This window comes from Apus apus, chromosome 4 (genome assembly GCF_020740795.1).
Source record: "Apus apus isolate bApuApu2 chromosome 4, bApuApu2.pri.cur, whole genome shotgun sequence".
Lineage (NCBI taxonomy): Eukaryota > Metazoa > Chordata > Aves > Apodiformes > Apodidae > Apus > Apus apus.
In genome coordinates, this window is record NC_067285.1 from 81,154,301 (window position 1) to 81,175,299 (window position 20,999).

Sequence of the window (20,999 nt, forward strand, 5' to 3'; positions counted from 1 at the left end):
TGAGTGAACAAAGAAAATGTTGTCTGCTGTTACATTTGTTTAGAAAAAAAAATATTCTCTGAACATTTGTAGCATTAAAATGGCTATTTGTGAGAAAACCTTTCTAGTTTTTAAGCAAAACATGGATCCTCTATTTCTTCACACAGTGTCCTTGACACTATTTTTGATTATTCAGTTATGCTCCATCTTTAACTTACGTTTCAAGGAGTGATTGGCCATTTAAATAACATAAAATATTTCTGATCTTCTCAAATATTTAAAAAATGTCAAGCTTACAGAAGAGCTATGTAAAAATACACGGAGTATTTGCTAAAGTCACGCAAAATTACCTTCAGAGTGGTACACTAATAAAGTAAATCTTACCCATAAACATTTTGCTAAGCTGCTAGAAGAAAAGGAATGAGTTGTTTCCATCAGAGTAGTTTATAGATTTGAAATCAGCAGAGTTTTCCTCTATCTTCATCAGCAGTTTGTCCGTTAATTAGCCTTTCAATTCCACTTCAATTAAATTAACTCTAATTAATAAGTTCATTACAAAGATTGACGCACCTTGCTCAAAGCCAGTGTGCTAAAAGCTGATAAATACCTTCACCCTAATGAAAAATTGATTGGATTGAAGAGAAATAAACCTTTCTTTCTTGGAGTTGTGTTAACATTTTGTGACTCTCAAGCTAATCAAACCATCTTACATCTCTTAATCAAAAATTTAATTCAAAGTAGACATAAAATGCTGTATAGGGCAGAAAAAAAAAAAAAAAAGTGAAAAGAAAAGAAAAAAAAAGAAGGGGAAATCACAGCTGTCTTTCTCCATAAAGGTTTGGGGCTGTTTCTTATGGAAAATGTCACAGCTCCTTGATACAGTGTTTAATGTTCCACAGCACTTCAAGAGAGTGTTGTACTCGTGGGGGAAGAAAAACTCTATTGAGTGGGAAACTGGAAACCTCTCTTGTGCTGAATGGTTCTTTCTTTTACTGTTGAAGCTAATTTCAGTCTTTTATTACAAACTGTTTGTTGTTTTTCACAAGCAAACAAAAACTAAATACAGTACTTTTGTGAACTATGGTGGTTACAGCCAGATGTACACTGAGGAACTAAAGAAGTCACTTGGGCTGTATTGTATCTCCTCTTGTTTTTCTGTCATCTCCTTAGCAGAAGTACAGCATGGTAGAGTCTAAATGAACCAAAACTGTAAAGGCAAAACTTGGCAGTCTAAATTATCATCTTGTATTATCTGAGACTTAACATGTGTTGTTTGGCCTCTGACTACCTTTGGCTGTTAAGGTATTTTTCGATTATTCCATCAGTTACAAGAACCTGTTACTATAGCTAAATGACAAGTTAAATTGCTGTATGTTGATTTATTTTTTTAACAATCTGTTATTTAAACCAGACTGTTCATAGCTGTCACTGATACAAATTTAATGAAAGTAAAAGAGAATCATCTTTTCTATTAATCGATGTGTCAGTATGTCAGCATAGTACTAGTTTGTCTCACTGGGACTGATTCTTTTTTATGAAAAAATGTGTCAGAAATGGCACATTTTTACTTTGAAAGAAGACAGGTAGCAGAGTAGGGAGGGGAAACCTTGTTAAAATGAACTTTCATTAATACTGAATTTTCACTGTCTACACATAATGACCTAGGTATTACAGTACATGTAGTCACAGAGTACACTGTAAGTTCTAGTAGGTCTAAGTGCCATATAATCCAAGTTACAAAAGGTTTCTCTTGAGACATACGTGATCACAAAAATGATGACTCAGAATTATTCAGAGCTCATGGAAGAGCTGTGGACACTTAAGCACCACCAAGCCTGCTGGATAACTAAGTGAGCAGTAGCATATAGGGAAAACTCTGGACTCCGTATTCTGTTGAGTCCTGCCTGAAAGTACCTTTCACAGTCAATTCCTTTCCAAAGGAGTGAATTCAATTTCCAAAGATTTTGCCCTTCTTACTCTTCACATATTGAATCCAAATGTAGTGCTGCTAATTAACATCTACGTTCTTCTTCCCGTGTGCACTCTCTGCCTCCCTTTCTCCCCCCTCTCTTCTCTCACACCCAGAAATCTGCTCGGTGGACTGCGGCACCCACGGCGTGTGCATGGGCGGCACGTGTCGCTGCGAGGAAGGCTGGACGGGCGCCACCTGCACCCAGCGCGCCTGCCACCCCCGCTGCGCCGAGCACGGCACCTGCAAGGACGGGAAGTGTGAATGTAGCCAGGGATGGAATGGAGAGCACTGTACCATTGGTAGGCTGCCTATGCTTTACCCTGTCTTCAGGCTGCAAAGCTCGAACAGCCGGCCCTGCCGGCCACATCTTAATAAGACGTGTATTACCTTGAAGCTTGTTTCTTCAAACAGAATATTCGCACGGGCCAGTCTGTGTGACGAAGTTGATGTTTTAAGAAAGGAGTTGGTTATATAATGGCTCATCAGTTCTTCATACCTAGTTTGCCATGAAAAAGAGGTAGAAGAATTTCCCTCTCAATCTTTTCCCTTTAGCAGCTTTTAGCTGAGGAGGAGGTTACTTTTATGTTAAACTGTAAATATATTATTTGACTTGTGCTTTCTATGTGATAGCTTTATGTCTTTCAGAAATGAAGCTTCCTATTGTTTCTTTTTTATTTTTTTATGGAGAAGAAGCTCTAAAAACTGACTTTCCCACCCAAAAATGTCACTTCTACCTTGTAAAAAATGGGATCTATCTGCCTCAAATTTTCTTCTTGTCAACATAATGCTCTGTTTTAGAATTTTATTTAATTTCTTACATGTAAATAATGTAGCAGCAGTTCAATACAGCTGATTGAGAAGATGCCATCCTTACTACAGCTTCTATGTTTCTGTAATCAGGTTATTTCTAGTGCCTGGAAACCTTTGGAAATTACTTTGTCTTTATCAATGGAGCTTTTCTTACGCAGTTATTTACAATCTGTGTGTCCCATATATAGCAGGATATCCCTCTCCACTGCACAGGGCTTGATGGTGAGCCAGCATGAGAATGTACACATGTAAATTAGGGGACTAAGAAAAAGTGGCAGAGGAGTTGCCACAACGTTTATCATTTTTATATTGATTTTGTATAGTTGTAGTGCTAAGAAAATCCCTTCCACACTAATCCTCCTTTGTGCAAGTCACTGCAGGTCTGTAACAGAGATGGGGGGTCCTATCCAAACAATTTTTATCTCAGCAAAATCACACCAAGAAACCATTGCATGCCAGCAGGTAGGAAGCACAGACAAAGGAACTGGCAATGGTCTTAACTGTGAAAGATGACTAACTTGTACTTAAGTTCGTGATTTGCTTTTGCCACAAGCTAAGGGAAGGCTGGAAATTTTAACTTTTTTGGGTGTTTTGGAATGGCTGTAACTCTGTGCTAACACAGCTAAGCCATCACTGGGCATGAGTATCTCAAAAATAGTAAAACCCAAGCTGCGTTACCAGGTAGCTTAACAGCCCCTGACTGAGAGGTGGGGCGGTGGTGCTGCGCTTGGTGGTCATGGGGAACAGTGGCAGGGGAAGTGAGGGCCTGCTATAGCTGTATTAATTCTTACCCACATCATTGCACCAGGAAGATGAGGCAAGGTTTTATTTCATAGACAGGAGTCAGGTGTGAAGCAGTAAGATTGAACTGCGAATTATTGTTTACACAAATGAATTTTTTCTTGTTGTTTACTACTGAGATTTCTCAGACATAAGAGGGAGAGGGAACCAAGGTGCATCTGCAGAATCCCAGGGAGAATCAGTAGGGTTAACATTTTTTAAGAGCTTCCAGAGAACATGCTGACAAAGAAAGTACAGAGGTGGGAAGAGAACTGCTTTCTGAACAATAAAATAAAGTAAATCTTTAGAAGTAGGATAAAGCCTTTTCCCTTGACCGCTTTAACTTGCCAACGAGCAATTACTCAGCAGATCGCTCTGCTGTTGGTCTCACTGACCTTGGCAGCATTTCAAGGGTTGTAGTTATACACGGATGAACTGCTCTTGAACAATTTTTCCAACATACTAAGCACAAACAAGTTTTTCCTCAGCACTGGGTGAGCAGGTCTGTTTTCCCACCTGTATATTCTTTAAATGGGTATTTACTTTGTGGCTGCTGCTGTAAGATGGTTTGATTTGTTTGTATTGCACTTACAGCCTCCAAGACAAATAATGAGGTACAGGCTCTGTCCTGCTGTTATATTTATTTTTCTTAGAGTTGTGTTCTTCAGGAGCCCAGTGTTAGGGAGAAACCAAGTCATTTTATTGTTCATTTCCAAGAGTATTTCCACTTAGTGGAGTAAAAATTGCTGCGTCCTCAGCTTGGCAAATGAAGAGTCAAATTGCCTTTCTCTCACCTGCTCTAGAATAGTTAGTAGCTCTGTCTGAGCAATAAGTTTCATAACACAAAGGACATGAGAATATTTCTCCATGCAAACCAGTTTTTTATTGTCACTCTCCATTTGTAACCCAGGCATTTTTATGCTACTGACAACCCTCAACTTGGTGGCAGAATATTTATGTACTTCGTGTTGTGCATATGAAAGACTCCCACTCTCCCTTTATATGTCTAAAAATAACAGTTGCATCATTCTTCTTTCTAAAAGCCATTAACCATTTGTCTGCAGTAGTGTGAAGTATTTTAGAAGTTCAGAGATATTGGTTTGATACAGGTGTTAAGTGGAAGTCATGAAATGCAGTGGCCTAAATTTACAGCTTCTTTGGGAAAGAAGTATTCCAAAGAAGTTGTAAATGTTGAAAGCAATGCACTTTATTAACATTTTGGGAAAGGAGTAGCCCACCAGGTCTGTAGCTGGATGCACAAAATGGGGTCGATATGTATGCATTAATCACAGAGGTGCTGAGTGGAATGTTTACTGAATCATCTAAATCCTTAACTCATTTGATCAGAGAGATTATGGTATTCTTGTGAAGCATGAATGCCTTTTAAAATGGATAACCATGTTCTGCACATCAACTAACAATTTGTATTTATTTCTAAGTGCTGACTATCTGTACAGTCTCCTTTTCAGTTAAGCCACTGTTTGTATTGTTAGTTGACATATGTGAAAGGATAAAAAGGAAAAAAACTAACCTAGCTCCTTAATTAAAACAAGGTAGTCTGTAGTTTTATTCCTCTCTAATATCTTTTAAACCCTAGATGGCTTTTTGAGTTCTGCTGATTTTTATGTGTATTTCAAGGTATTCAAAAAGGAATTTGGCCAAAGGAAATTCTAATTCTAAACATCCAGAGACCTTTGAATTTATTTATTTTTCACTTCAATACGTCAGGGCATTGGGAAATAAAGTAATAGGTGATTGCAAATTTTTTCATCTGCACTTTTCCATTGCGCATCTCTGGCACAGGGCAGCCTCAACTTCGATTCCGTACCTGATGTGGGCCACACATTGCCTTTGCTCTGAACGCATGTTGTCAAAGATTCATGTCAAAGATATTCAGCAGATAACTACATGCTCAGAGTTGTAACAAAATTAATCTAATACATTTTTTTCCAAAATCAAGATTTATTGCTAGCGTCTTACAGGTTTGAACTAAACACTGGCAATGTATATTTCAAATAGAAAACAGTTTAAGGCATCTAAATGGCTTACTGTCTTTTCCCTCCTAAGAATTGTAATGTTTTACCGTGTAATGTATCCACATGAGAACAGGTTAAACCAACAATTCACTGCAAAGCTATGGAAAATCATCTGTCAACTGTTTATTTGGTCTAGGGGTGACATTCATGGGTCTGAGGTGAGCATCCTTACATTATTTCATGAAGCTTGACCTGTATCTCAATGTGATACAAGACCACACGTGCACAGCTGGTGCCCAGGTGATAGCCTGAGTAAAAATTTGCTCTATAATTAAGTTTTCATAACCCAGTTGTGCTAAAATATCTTTTTGTTTCCTCTCTGTCCTGGCTTGCATTGAGTTCAGTACCCTCTCCTGTCTAATTAGTTGTTTTGTGAGATTGAAGCAGATACTATTTCAGAAAGTCTTATTATTTTTTATGATATAGCTGGCATGTACCACGAGTAGATTAAGTAAACTGTCATAGGAAGCCCGTAAATATGAATACTTTTCCAGCTGCTTTTCCATTAAACTGTTAGCTGAATGAAATTAGTAAATAATGATGTTGGTGGGGAATCTGCTATATCCATGTGCTGTGCAACATCACAGTTTTACAAAGCAGCTTAATTTTTTCTATAGAGCAAATTAGTTTTAGAGTAATCTAAATTGCAAATTGGCCAATTTGCATTAAAACGATGCCTTCTTGTTCAGATTTGTCAACACCTCTTTTTTAAAAAGTCTTTAACATTAAGCATGGATGGCTACGACCATCTGTTTATGGAGCTTGCCTGCAGCTCCATTACTTAACACATGAGACAGGTTACAGCTGTTTAATTGTTAACGTGTTGAACAATTATCTTTCCATCCAAAATTAATATTTATATATGTAGGCACGGAAAGCATGTCATTAAACATAAGTGATATAAACATGGATTAATGTCATTAAGCATTCATATTAATTCCTCAGGAGGGCTAAAGTTAGCATCATGGTATTTTCATGCTCCTTTTGAGTGAGGCTACTTCACCTGCTTTGCTGAAGTGAGATTCAAAGTCAGTGGTGGTCCACAGCTTGTGATACATTTATATTCAAATGAGAATTGGCATCTATTTGGTTTATCTTCTAAGAATTTCCCCTAAAGTTTAGTTGAAAAAAACAAAACAAACAAATGCAAAAAACCAAACCTAAACAACAAAACAAACAAACAAAAACCACCAAGGGATAGCCAAGTATTATTTTAACCTTTTTCTTTGCATGAAAAGACACTAACATGACATTCAAACCAGTCAAACCAAAAATAAATTTTCTTCAGCAAATAAAAACTGCTTTCAGCTATTTTAGCTATAAAAACAGGAAAGTCATCTGGTTTCGATATTCAGAATTACAAAAAAAAAAATGGCATCTGGAACACACTCCATTAGAGTGCTTCCATTAGTACAGACTGTCCTAGTGACTGATTAAAATGGTTTTCTGACTAGGGACAAACACAAAGGCATTTGTGTGCTGGTTTTCTATGTGACCATGAGCAGTGTGAGCTCAGAAGTACTGATAGAATTCAGAAATGCTAAGAAGTAATCTCCTCCAAGTTATATGGTCTGCACCTGCTGTCTTCAACATATGTCTAGCTTGGGGCTCCTTATATTACAGATTTCAGATATGATTACAGAGAAATTATACATTATCTCTTTACAAGATCAGAGAGCAAGTCAAGACGTTCTTCCTGTTAATTAAAGGAAGTGCTTATAGAAGACTTGGTATATCATTAGGCTATATATTTTTGAAGTACAGACTTGAAAAAGTAAGTCATGGACCAATCTAAGGGAGTGATTGATCTTCTCCACATTTCCAGGTTAGAGGGAGAGCAGCATGGATAACTGGTGTTATGATGACCACTATCATTTTAATAGTGATGCTAAGTTGCCAAGCATGGTTTACTTTTCTGCAAAGTTGAAATTACTGAGAATATTCACATTTCATACCATTATACTATGTCAGGTATTTAATATACCTTGATGAATTTGTGCCAGGAATTCCTCATGAATTTTTTTGAGATATTAGAATTTTGATCAGAAGGAAATTTTTGTCCTTCAGATTTGTCCTGCTGCATTAATACATTCTGTAATTGGTTTATCAAAATTCCTTATGTTTTTCCTTAGCTTTGGGTTAATGTAATTATACCTCGGTATACAAATTTCACCCTAAAAGTACGATTGTATTTGAATGAACGTGTGGCCTTTGGCATTCAAACACTTCATTCTCAGATAAAATTAATTAATTAATTAACATTGAAAACTAATTACTTCAAATATCAATTAGTTCACCACAATATTGTGAGTGAAATCCCACTTTTAAAACACCTGATTACATTGGAGTCAGGATTGCATCCCAATATTTATACCTGTAGCCCTCAATACAGAATCTTTATGGAAAAGAGATTACTGTCTTGGTATCCAGAGAACTGATAACCACAGATTAACAAGATTTCGTGAAATTTACTACCGTTATGATTTTGATCTTTTTGTGTCTGTTAATTTGCCTGGCCAAGCCTTGAATATGCAGAGTATTTGTATGTTCAGTAGCTATAAAATTAAAATACTGCATTACCAGGTAAAGTTAAGATAATGTGTGCATTTCTGAAGCTGTGAAAAAAAGTGAATTATTAGTCAGGCCTTAACAGATTTCAAGACCAAGTATCTCAAATGCAAATTATCTTTTAGCATAGTTTAAATTGCTGGTTTGTTGATTTGCATTTGATTGAGGACCACATGTGAAGGTCAGATTAGGCACATGTTCAGAGAACAGCAGAATCCTCTGTGATGTGAAGAATTTTAAAGCCTATTGCAAAGCTCACTTGATCTGAAGTGGCCAGAAAGTGTGTGCTTTTGTATGTTGTGCAGTTGCATGCTGCTCAGATATATTCTGAAAGTACTTCCAGTCAGGAAGAAAGATGGAAACACTAATGCTTCCCCTCCCATTCAATCCCCTAATACATTTTCAAGTCAAATTTATCTTTCATGCAGTTTTTAATGTAAGAGTCAGGTTTTACCTGGATCTGTCTGAGGCAGCTCTTGGTGAGTTTTTCAGAGGTATCAAACAGGTATTTGAACTTTTTCAGCCTGCACATGTGAGACAGTTTTAAATCCTTAATGACATATACCCTTTCTTCTAAAACCTTTTCCAGCTAAATAGATGCTACATAGGAAACAACACTGCTCATGAACATATCAGCAGTCACAGAATCACAGAATCTTAGTCCCAAACTTCCTATGGCTATTGTTTCCTTAAAAGCAACTGAACCTTTTATTCTCAGATACATGTGGCTTTCCAGAAATAAAGATTAAAAATAGTACTTTAGAGTAAAATTGGGATGGACCCCAGAAAAATAATCTGAAAGGGCAGAGGGCTTATGTGCCCTTGTACATACAAACCTATAAATAGTTGCTGCAAAGAACAGTTGCTGTTTTGGCAAGGGATAAATTGCAGTGAATTCAGGGCTCTTAGCAGAAACGTATGCAGCAGATATCTCTGCTGCAGGTGTATTTAGACATTGGAAAAGAGTGCAGAAATTATGAAGAAGGTGTAATTTCAGGGTAAGGATTATGTTTTGGCCTGTGTAAGGAGGAAAATTGCATGAAACTATTATTCAATCCATGTGTTCTCCTTTACAAGAAGGGCAAACTGGAAAATTAGGAATAAAAAAGTACCAAAAGGAAGGAATGTTTGTAATCCTCCTCTGTTGGCATTAATGCTCTGAACATATGGTACGTCTGCGACAAGGTTCTTACAAACTCGGAGAAAGGATGACGACCATGAGCTGCTTACAGTGGAAGAACATGAGCTTTCAGTACTGTTCAGTGATGAATAGAGAGAATTACATTTGCAAATGATACCAAAGCCTGCTGCCCCCAAGCACTTTGGAAGACAGGCCAAGACTTTAGAATTACTTTAACAAATAGCACAGGCTATGCAGAAAAATAAGGTGAAATTCAACAAACACCAGGTTCTGTGCTGAAGTAAGAATAACCAGCTGCACAAATTGAAGTTAGGAGGCAGCTCACCAGGCAGAAAAGGCTACAGTAAGTGATGAATTTGACGTGAGTGAACCACACTGAACACAGGCTAGAACAGAGACTCTAAAATTTTATTGGTTTTGGATTCCTGTAACTATTCTGGTAGAGATATGGAGCTCCTCTGAAATTGCATATAGATGCATGGCTTTTTTTGTCACTCTGAGAGTAATAGCATTTGCCTAAAGGAATCAATACACTACGCTGTAAGTCTGCTGTGGGTAGGATAAGAAATACTGACTTTAAATATCTAAAGGAATTTTTTTTTATTATTATTTTCAAAAGATGTCTTAATTGTCAGGATAGTTAAACTTTGGCTGGGTGGAAATGGAATGAAATTAAGGGTGATCTGGTAGCCAGGTCAGGAGATATAAATGATCATGGACTGAGTCTTGAATAGGTTAGAGAGATCAGGGCAAAGCTGTCAACTCTGGTTTCTGTACCAACTCCCTCAAAACAAGCACAAAAATCTTTTCACACAAACTGCGGTCTCCCTAAAGCTTGCAGTGAAACCCTCAGAGTTTCTGTTCTGTTGGCAAGTGTCTGTGAAACCACTGATAAAGCATGTGCTTTATCCCCTACTACTGCTTGGCTATGCAGGGAGTAAGAAATAATGTTCTTAACAGTTGATTAGCACAAATAGTGGAAGCGCAGGTGGTTCCTCTAAGCTTCCCTGTTGCTCACTGTGAAAAAGTAATGTTACAGAATGGAAACTCATTTTTTTCCCTTACTTTTTCTCAGTGTGCTTTATGTGCATAGGACTTGAGAACTTTGAAAAGCAAAAAAAAAAAACCCAAACAACATGTTAAAAGAGCACTAGTAAAGTTGCAAAATCAAGAAGATAAAGTTAGAAAGCCACAAGACAACACTGTTGTGTCTTGTTATCATTATATCATATAACAGAAGATATATATTACAGCACATGGCTACAATTGTAATAAAAAATATCATGCTGTCTTTAAGTACTTTTCCCTTTGCTCCTGATGGACCTGATTTAAGAATGTTGCAAGCCTGTCAAGGGCTGTCTCATGCAGAAACTCCACTTAATTTGTGCCAGAGACTGGTGCACGGGGTGATGTCCTGGTTAATAGTTATTTTGAAGAACTGGATTCCACCGTTGCTTCTATAACATATTTTCGGGTAGTCATTCACAAAGGCAAACTTTAAAAGACTGTCCTCTGTCCATTCTTCATTTTCTGGGGACCTGACTTGCTTGTGTGTGAATTGCTAAAATGCTGGTTGATATATGAAATCCTATAAAATTATAATTATCCTGGAAACTCACATCATAGGTGTTTACAGCCAAATGGGTGAAGACATTTTACATTACTCTTTCTCTGCCTTGGTTACCCACCTGTAAAATGAGATAAGAATACATTTTCTGCTCACAATAGTAGTGTGAAGATCCTATAGTAAGTAATTTTGATTTGTTTAGGTTAGCATGGTGTTGCTGCTACTAGGGTATCAGTCAGGCTTTTGTTGCTCATGAGAGCATGAATGCTGAATGAGGACAGTCAGCTCTATACATTGACAAAGGGAAGGTATAAAAATTGCATAGGTAGCTATAAACCTGGCATTGCCTGAATTTGGTCACTCTCATGATATTCTTGTAATGTGGGGGGGAGTGTTTTCCTATGGATCATAAACAAAATTCTATACAAATATTAAGAAGTAGTGAAAGCACTGAGTGAAGATATTAAAACTTTCCAACTACAAAGAAATAGACTAAAGTGTAGAAAGCTTAAGGTAACAGTATGATGTCAACATATCACAGTTAGCTTGCAGTCAGTTTTTCTTCCAAAAAATTAAGATGGCATTTTAACTGTGATCTCCTTATATGACACTTTGTGCAAAGTTATGCAGATGTGTGAACATGACTGATGTTCACATGGATCATGAAGTTTGTGTTAGCCAGTGAATGGGGATTGCTGTACCAAACTGTAGGACACAAGGGAGAATAAGCAAAGCTGAGCTTGCTAGGAGAGGACCAGAACAGCATTCTTCATTCTCACTGTGTACTGAAATTATGTCTTTGTTATCTTCCCCCATGCCCCCAGCTCTCTTCTCTCTGTAATTTCTCCTTTCTGTTTTCTTTCAGAGGGAAAGGCTGTAATGCATTAAGGAAGGGAGGAATTAATATTAGTGCAGGGGAGACAGGAGTTCAGCTCACAATTTCAAGGTGGAGGAAGTGAAAAACCTTGAAATTAGATTTTAGTTTAGGCAAAACTTGATCAGTGTGGCTTTGGTCACATTCTTTTGTATTTTTCCTTCACTTCTGCTGGTGCTGTGAGGTCAAAATCTGCTCTTATAGCAAAGTAACTCATTACTCCAGTAGAGCTGTTGTGAGTTGACACTGTAGTGGGACTATAGATACACTACAAAAATACATGGCATATTGTAGCCTAGTGTACAGGTTACAAAGATTATGATGGGTGAAGATGTCTGGTGGAGGATAATAATGTAAACGAATAGAAATGTAAATTTTCTATATAGTATTTAGAAGCATGTCACTGTTAAAATCCTTTATGACAGAATAATCAGAATAAAGCAGTGTTATAAGTACCAGTTACAGAACATCAAATCAATGGCTTTGTGACTCATGCTGATTTAAAGAGGAGCTGATTGGGATAAATGGATTTAATATCTACTTTTATTCAGTGGCTATTCTGTCATACCTGGAGGAAGTAGCATATGAATAACCTAAGGAAGACACTGACTTACGTCCCTGATAGGAGACTAATGGGAGACATTAAATTTAAAAAAAATAACTGGGTTCTGACTGGTTATGAAATATGCCATGTTAGGTGTGAATTTGCCTCACTGTTGTCACTTCTTTATAAAATACATTTATCTGCCACATATGTATATAAATAGCCATGCACACGAGTAACAACATCTGTGTTCTATGTTGTATGAATTTGGAATTCCACTTGCATCTTCTTGGATTTTGACTATCCTAGAAAATGTAAAACTTTTATATCTTCATTTTTTGTTTTCTTCATTCCATTTGGACCTATATGACGTCCCTCTACTCCTGGAAATAATAGCAAGATTTTAAATTTCACAGCCTTAACCACTTCAAGAAAACCCTTGTATATATATTGTCTGGTCTGTAATTAGACTTTTTAAAGACTAAACATAACCTACGTGTGCCGGGTGTGTAAATATCTTACTACGGAGCACCTGCTGAGATAAATGCTCCGTCCTACTGAAGTAGCCCAAATCCCATCTAGAATTCTCTATGCAGAGGGAAGAAGGCTTGTGCTATTTTGTATTGTCACAAAGAGCTGGGTTCATTCCTGTTTCACTTGTAGTGTCACAAAGGTAAGGAGGACAGCATGGTTAGTTCAACTTCACTGCAAAGTTATACTGGTTTTGGTCACTCGTTTTGTCCTTTTTTATTCTTCTAGGATGTAGCATGTTAACCAAAATAGGTTCTGACATTGTCCTTAATGTCAGCAGATCACCAGTAAAAGGATGCTGGAAGGTAGAACTTGTTTTATGAGCATTATAGCTTTGTGGTCTGGAACTAATTTCCTATAAGACTACTAGATAGAAAAAAATCTGAAAGATCATTTTTGTTTTCTTAATCCTTTTTTTTTTTCTTTTTCTTTTTTTTTTTTTTAATTGCAGCTTGGATTTCTGAAAGGAAATAGCATGTAGGGTCCTGGGATTTCAGGGACTATTTTCAGCTGCCTGGGAGGGGTTTTTTTATGTTCTGTTTTGTTACCTGTCCCTGCCTTATTACTCACTGGTGGACAGACGCATTCCCCAGACAGACCTTATTGCTTCCATTTTATGTAATAAAGCTTGATTTTTCCTCCACACATATTACACTATGTTCTAAGAGCAGATCCATAGGAGCAAGGGGAATTATACTGGATGAATAGAATTTGATCCACCCTGAAATGCAGCTGTATCACTTTTCTTTTTGTTCGTGGTTAATGTGAAGAACTACTTAGTTTGTTGCTGCTGTTCTAAATGTTCTGTAATTGATGTTTTCATCTTCTTACTTTGTCTCCTTTTAACCTTACCATTATAGAGGAAAAATAAAGAAAAAAAAAAAACAACAACTGACACTTTCTGAGAGAGAGAAAGGGACTATAAAGTTTCCACCTCTTAGTCATAGTGACTGTGGCTTCTGTGAGATTACATTATCTCATGACCTCCCTCCTTGGGCTCAGGAAGAGCTTTTTCCTGTTCATTCAAACTTGAGGAGATGCCATGTTCGGAAATGTCTTTATTAACCACCCAATACAGAAATTTGAGGGTTAACAGCAAGTCGCAGAGTACTTGACAGGCATGGGTCATCATCCAGAAGGAATTCAGAAAAGGTCATAGTCTGAAAGGAAAAGAGAGCCCATAAAGGCTCTGTTGAGAGACCTTGTCCAGAGGAAAATCAGGGGACTGAATCCAACACTGTTGACTCCACTTGGTGTGTCCCACTGCAGCAGTCTGTAATATCCCATCACCTTACATGTAGGTGGCTGGGTTTGGTAGCCTGTGACAAGACCTGTCCTACATAGTTTTGCTATATGACATTAACCCCTTCAACACTACTGAAGTTTATGTCTGTTTCCTGAAAATGAGGAGGGAACATAAAACCCATCTCTGCTCCATGTCTTGTATTAAAAGTAGGGCTTGCTGCTTTAAATCCACCTTGTGCTCTGCCTGTCATTCATCCATTTAACTCCTCAATTTTTTGGGAAAAAAAAATTTAAGTATAACTTATGAAAAAAAAAAAGACTTGCTATTCTTGAATATACCATGTTATTTATTTTTATACAGCTAAAGCCTAAGTTTAATTTTCACCTGTTTTTCCAAATGAAAGGGATCACCATGCTACTGACCCCACTACACCCTCCTCCATATGTGATCTAACTTATTTTACATAATTGGTGAATGTGCTCAGAACTGTGGCTGTATTGAAGCAGAAATCTATTCCTCTAAAACTCCTGTTAATCCAATCAGAATTAAGATAGTGTGCTGGTTGTGTTGTCAGAGTTGTATGTGACCTGCAAATCAAAGATCTTCCAGTATGGGCAGTATTATAAAGCTTATAAGCTAAGTAATTACTCTTGTGTTGAAAACTGAAATTTTTTTACTAGCTTTGATTATATTTTTGTTATACATAAAAATCAAAGCATGTGAAGAGAAGTCAGAAGAAAAACAGTCTCAGAAAGGTAGCATCTCTTTCTTCTGCAGGCCTCCTTTCTAAAATAGTTTTCATTGAATCATGATGATGTTTGCCAAAAAAGATATTTTCTTGCATTTTTTAAAGCTTTTATATACATTTCCATTTTTAATGTAAGACCTCTCATGTCAGGTGCACCTGCTTGATTTGCATGTGAATTCTGAATAATTCTTGTTTTATGTGACACTTCTGAAATGTCTGTCTGTTTTGTTTTTTTTTTTCTTTTTAATTCTCAAGCTCACTATTTGGATAAGATAGTGAAAGGTACTGTATATTTGCTCTTTGATGACGTGCCTATATCTACATGTACTTTTTTTATATTAATATATAGTTGCAAATGTACTAGTCTGGGCAAAAGAGTCTTCTCTTACGTACATTCCATGGATTATAGATTTAAGTCATCTGAATTTCAACTCATCTCAAAAATGAAATCTTACTTATGTGATATATTAAGATTTTTATCAGTAATTATACGTTTATATACAAACTGTATGCCTGTATTAGATTTCATTTGAACCAAAAACTGAAGATAGTATCCATTTGCTGTTTGGTGCTTTTTCTTTTTTAGTTTTGTCATTGGACCTCTACCTACAAAACTGTAAATGTTCGGGAAGCTAAGCAAAGCAGTACTCTTGTCACAGAACAAGTGTCATTAGTTCTAAAGAACAGATTAATTACAAATATGTATGCGTTTACATAGAGATCAATAGATTACCCCAGGCTTTTAAGCTTTTGTTTATCTGAACGTCGAAAATCTACAGGAAATTATTACTTGTATTTTGTATGAAGGTAGAAAAAGCTTGTAAACTCTATACAACATTTTCAATTACAAGATTCAAGGATGCAAAAGCCTAAAATGAAACAGCAAAGATTCTTGTATCTTCAGTTATGGTGAAAATTTTATTAAGAAAAATTTTTAAAATATTCCTACCCCTCTTTCCCTGGGTATCTTTCTCTATTCCTTATTTGTGTTTTTTTCATTAGAATATGGCAATATTCATGGCAATATCCAGGCTTTCACGCAATAAGTCTTGAGTGTACCCAACTGACTCCTAAAACTCTCTGTTAGTATTGCAATAAGAAACATGAGTCTTCCATAAGTTAAACAGAAGATTTAAGAAAAAAATATATCCCAGTACCTCCACAAATACTATAAGCCGCTACAGTCTGAAACAATTAGAGTAGCAAGACTAATCTTAGCCTGGCATGATGGCACAATATCCATAATGATAGCATCATCATACTTCTTCACAAGAGGTTTTCCCAGTTATCTGCCTTCTAAAAGTAATTTGGCACCCTTTCTAACTTTTTTTTTTGGGGAACATTTGTAATTTGGAAATACCTGGTTGAAAGGAGTCAGTAAATTCAAAAGTCTTTAGAGTTAAAAAACAGACTATTGCTTCTGAAAAACTATTCTAAGCTCAACTAAGCTCAGCCAAAATGGGTCAGTAGATGACTTCACGAAGACAGTGGTTCTACAAAGGGGAGAAGCGTTTAGACAGTTCCTTAGGTTTTTTGGATAAAAGTTTACCTAAAACTGTTGTGTCCAAAATGATCTGTTTTGTAGCCACCTTCTCATAAGGTACTTAATTCCATATCTGTACTTGCTTCTGTCAGTGTCTTATCATAGTCATAGATAAGGAGCACCAAAATCTACATATTTATAGTGCTGTCATCCTCATACAGATCATGTTGGCTGCATGCCAGATTTCATCGCTGGGAAGTGACAGATACTGGTGTGTTTTTTTTTTTTAATGCAATGTTAGACTGAAAACCATTATCAATTTTGGGTATATTAAATTCTTTTAATTGTTTCCCAAATTTTCCCTCCTTGGCCATAAAAGCAGACAAGATAGGATATAAAGGTAACAGCACAAAAGCCTTAGGGAGATTGTCACCAAAAAATCACTCTCTGCTATCTGTCTTGAAGCACGTCACTACCGTGTTTTTGTTCAGTCTATCAATGTTTTATTGTGGTCCTTATGGTATTTCATTTTGTCCGTCCTAAGTAATCAAATACGCACAGCTATTACATTTAGTTGGAAATCCTGTTGGTCCTGTCCCATCCGTATGCAGCCTGAATCCTGATGTTTGTTAGAATAGATGCTAAGCTGCTTCACTATTTCCTGGGCTTTGCTTATTCTGTGAAAAGGAATGTATCTTTGGCATAAAGTATAGTCATTAAAACTGGCCTATACTTTGTGCAGTTATTTAACACACTGTAATTTCACATGATTATACGGCAACTTTGAGACCAGATAAAGTTAACATTCTCCTTTATTATGTGCCTAAAATCATACCCTTTTTCCTACTTAAGAATTTGGAGGGGTTTGTTCATAGTAACAGGGAGTGTAAACATTTGTGCTAGTAAGTAACCAATACTGCATAGAGCAAATAATGGTCTATTCTATGAGCACAGAAAAATGTATCATTTTACACAGCTGTATTTGCACTATGCACTCATCTCTTGTTACTCTGCCAAAAAAAAAATTTTGAAAAAAAAATTGGAAAAAACCAAACCCAATTTTGTCTGGCCTGCAGGTATTTAGAGGATTGGTGCCTTTATTTCCTGCCTGTACAGGTAAGTGGTGTCTCAAGTGTCAGGCCAATCAAAGATGCCACTTTGTTAAGAATTACCTTCCCCAGGTAATGTTGCTGTTCCACTACATGTGCAATTACAGTATTTGTGCTGTTCTCAAGGCCTGTTCCCAGTAAGTGTCCCTTGTTTGTATTTTTTTTTCTTTTTATAGAATTTCAATATTTAAATCACTTGTGATTTTTCTTCTTTGTCTGTTTCAACAGAGGGATGCCCTGGCTTGTGCAACAGCAATGGGAGGTGCACACTGGACCAAAACGGCTGGCACTGCGTCTGCCAGCCGGGATGGAGGGGAGCGGGCTGTGACGTAGCCATGGAGACTCTCTGCACTGACAGTAAGGACAACGAAGGAGGTAAGATATACCAACTGGATCTTGAACACTGGGAAAGAGATACTGAGGAACAGAGATTTTACAGTCGGGTGAATAAATCCTGCCATGAGAACCTTCCATGCATTTCACTAGCTCTTGTGCCTGTAAGAATATGCTGTGATATTCAGTGCTTTTATATAGCATGTCAGCAAAGCCTTACAAGATGCTTATGACAGGTGAGATATATACTTAGAAAATGATGGGTATTGCCTTAGTTTCCTTGCAGTGTTCTTTTGTACTGAAATAAAACATAATTTCAACTCAATGAACTGTAGTGGAGAGGAAAGAAAAGAAAGGAGTTCAGATTTTCAATGACCTCACAAGGAATTTATCCCAAGAGAAAAGGCCAAATGGGGAGCTTACATTTTGACCTATGCTACTGCTGCTGGAAACAATTGGCTGCCCAGTCTACAAAGATCTTATCCCTTCATAGCCTGTGAATGCTCAGAAGAATGACAGGATTCTCCCAGAAGTCTGGCGTTTTTGGCTTGCTTTTACACAGTCTGTCATTCAGGTGACAGGTAAAAATCTGCAGCAAGATGCAGGCAGGACTGTTGACTTAGGGAATCAATCTGCAATCATCTTTGTGGGGTAGGGAAGGTAGAGAGGGGCTGTGACTTTGGCATGACTCCAGAGTCACACAAAAAACCCCCACATAAGAACAAGATTAAATGTGAATGCAGTCAAATATTAAATCAGCATAATGCTTTTATTGTCTATCTGTCTTCCCCTTCTCTCATCAACTCTTTTTGTTTAACACCTTCAGATTCAGAGCAAAGATAAGAAGCTCCATTAGGGCCTCTGGGTGAGGATAAAGTCATCTGTGACTTTGTTTTTCAGCTTTAGATTGTGTATGCCTTTGCAAATCCTGGTTGACGGTTTGCTCTCATCCTGACAACAGTTGGGATCTTAGACATCACAAACTATAAATAATAGCAGCATTTACTTCCCAAGGAAGACACATAACAGTTAAAACAGTGCTGCTGTTTATTGCTTTAAAGGTCATTTGATTTGTCATCTTTCTTCATTTCATACTGTGTATTTTGAGTCAGTTTTGCACATTTAGGGGCCTAGAATCTGACAGGATCTGGTACATGCAATCTGTGCTAGTGTGAAGCTGAATTTCTGTATGTAGGAAGGGAGCAAGAGGAATGATTCGTCACATCTGTGCAGAGATGTGCTTAGGGAATTAAGTTCAGGTGGGCTGGGGGATTATGAACATAAAGAAGAAAGATAAATGTGAAAGCATAAAAAGAGACAGAGCAAAGAGGATGACAAACTACGCTAGAGTATAAACAACTTGGAGGGGAAAAAAAGATTATGTAGGGGGAAAAAAGGGAAAAAAAGTTGAAAGCCCAGTGATAGACTAAAACAGATTGAGTAAATGTTAAAGAAAATAGAAGGAGATGACATATCAGAAGGACAGTTAAGGTCAGACAACAGAGCAGTGGGAGAAGAAGAGCAAGGTGAAGAGGAATGCACATAAACAGAACAAGGGGAAAGCAGATGCTCATTTAAACTGAAAGCAGTGATAGCTGGTTGTGAAGAAAAGGGGAAAGTAACAAGGAATTGGAGCAGAAGGATCTAACAGGATGACCCAAAGTTCAAGAAGAAAGGACAATATTGGGGAAAAAAAAAGTCTAATGCTGGTATTTTGTTGCTTTTTTTTCTCTCAGTTCTTTTCAGTCTTTCCGTTACAGACATTATGCAGCCATGTATGAGGAAGAGATTGGCCAAGCAGTTGTTTTGCTATGATTGACCTATATAATGCTATTTGTCACTGGCATTTCTCTTTCAGTGAACCTTATTTTAATTTATATGCTTCAGTACAGAGCATATTCACTTTAGTCTTTGACTAGAGGCTGAAGAAAATACAATAATTAAATTAAATTAGAAACTGGAAGCATGCCAAACAAAACTGGGAAAATAATGTCTTTGCCAGAAGCCCACCTGGAAAGAGAAGCAGTGTTTCTTCCCTTTCCAAGCGTACTTTCAATCAGCCCACTAATCTCTTGAGCAAGCCATTCAAATTCCAGACAGTTACAGAGAATGGCACAAGGATGCCTCTGCTGTATTTGTTTATTGTGGGAAATTAAGTTATCTGAGCACCTATGCTGAATTTAGACTGATGACTGCAGGTAGTTTGATTTACATCACACTAGGCTCAGTGGTTGTATAATTAAAGCTATCTTGGTTGTTAGCTAATTGATATACCATACTTAACATCTATGTTTCATTCTACACTTTATGAAACATGTTTCATATGTTCATATAATTCATTGATAACAATGTCTGCTATTTTTTTATTCTTAGCTCTTTCTGGGACTAATTGTTCAAATTTTGTGAATGAAAGCATCCCGAGGAATAGTCTCCATAGGAAATGCTAATGACATCAAGGCATACTTGATAATTTTCCCTTCTATATGATGGGATGATTATTACTCATCTTCATTTTAATACAGATGTCTTGCAGATAATTTCCTTTCTCTTTAAGTATTACTATTTTTCACGTGTTTGATTTGGATACTAAAATACAGAATTTTCTTTACACTTTAGCAACCCACAAGGAATGTGTGTGTAAGACTAAGCAGACCTTGGGCTGAATTAATTAAACTCCTAATGACTTGGTGGGGAGACGGGAAGTCAGAGTCATCTGTGGGTAGAATAAGCCTAACTTCTTTACTTGGGAAAAATAACATATCAGTATTATACTTCAACAAAGTGGACCATGTTTGGCCATCACTGTTGGAAGAATAAGCTGTTTACTCTTTAGTTTAGGTAGGTCTTTATTGAACAGATTCCTTTGTGAAGTTTGCTTTTTATTAGCTCCTGTCCAATTATTAAGAGTAGTTACCTGTTTCCACCAGCAGGAGTTAAGAAATTATTAATATTCTTTTATTACTAAAATGAAAATAAATCCTGGAATAAAGCAAAGCGTACTTAGCACTACTGTAATTGTGTAATTACTTGCATAGGCTAGGATAGACTGCTCATGATAAGCACTGTCACCAGGTAGTACAAATTCAGTCTAAGGATTAGCTAAACCAGAGCCTCTTCTCTGATAGTGGCTAATGGCAACTGCTTAGCAAAATAATATAATGGGACAAAAGTGAACTTGTCTTTTGTCTGGTATATTAGCAGGCTGCTAATTAAGTAGGGAAGTACTGCCACAGAATGTTTTGAATGTCAGAAAGGTTACTAAGCACAAAGATAACCGA

At 37.0% G+C, this 20,999-nt stretch overlaps 1 protein-coding gene across 11 annotated transcripts in view; it reads left to right on the forward strand.

The window, feature by feature from the left end:
* TENM3 (teneurin transmembrane protein 3) overlaps positions 1-20,999 on the forward strand; it is a 503,658-nt gene that overhangs the window by 421,292 nt on the left and 61,367 nt on the right. For all 11 annotated transcript variants that reach the window (XM_051617407.1, XM_051617408.1, XM_051617409.1 and 8 more), the window contains 2 exons: positions 2,065-2,250; positions 17,617-17,763. In XM_051617407.1, the coding sequence (XP_051473367.1) occupies positions 2,065-2,250; positions 17,617-17,763 (333 nt within the window). The remainder of the gene's footprint in view (positions 1-2,064; positions 2,251-17,616; positions 17,764-20,999) is intronic.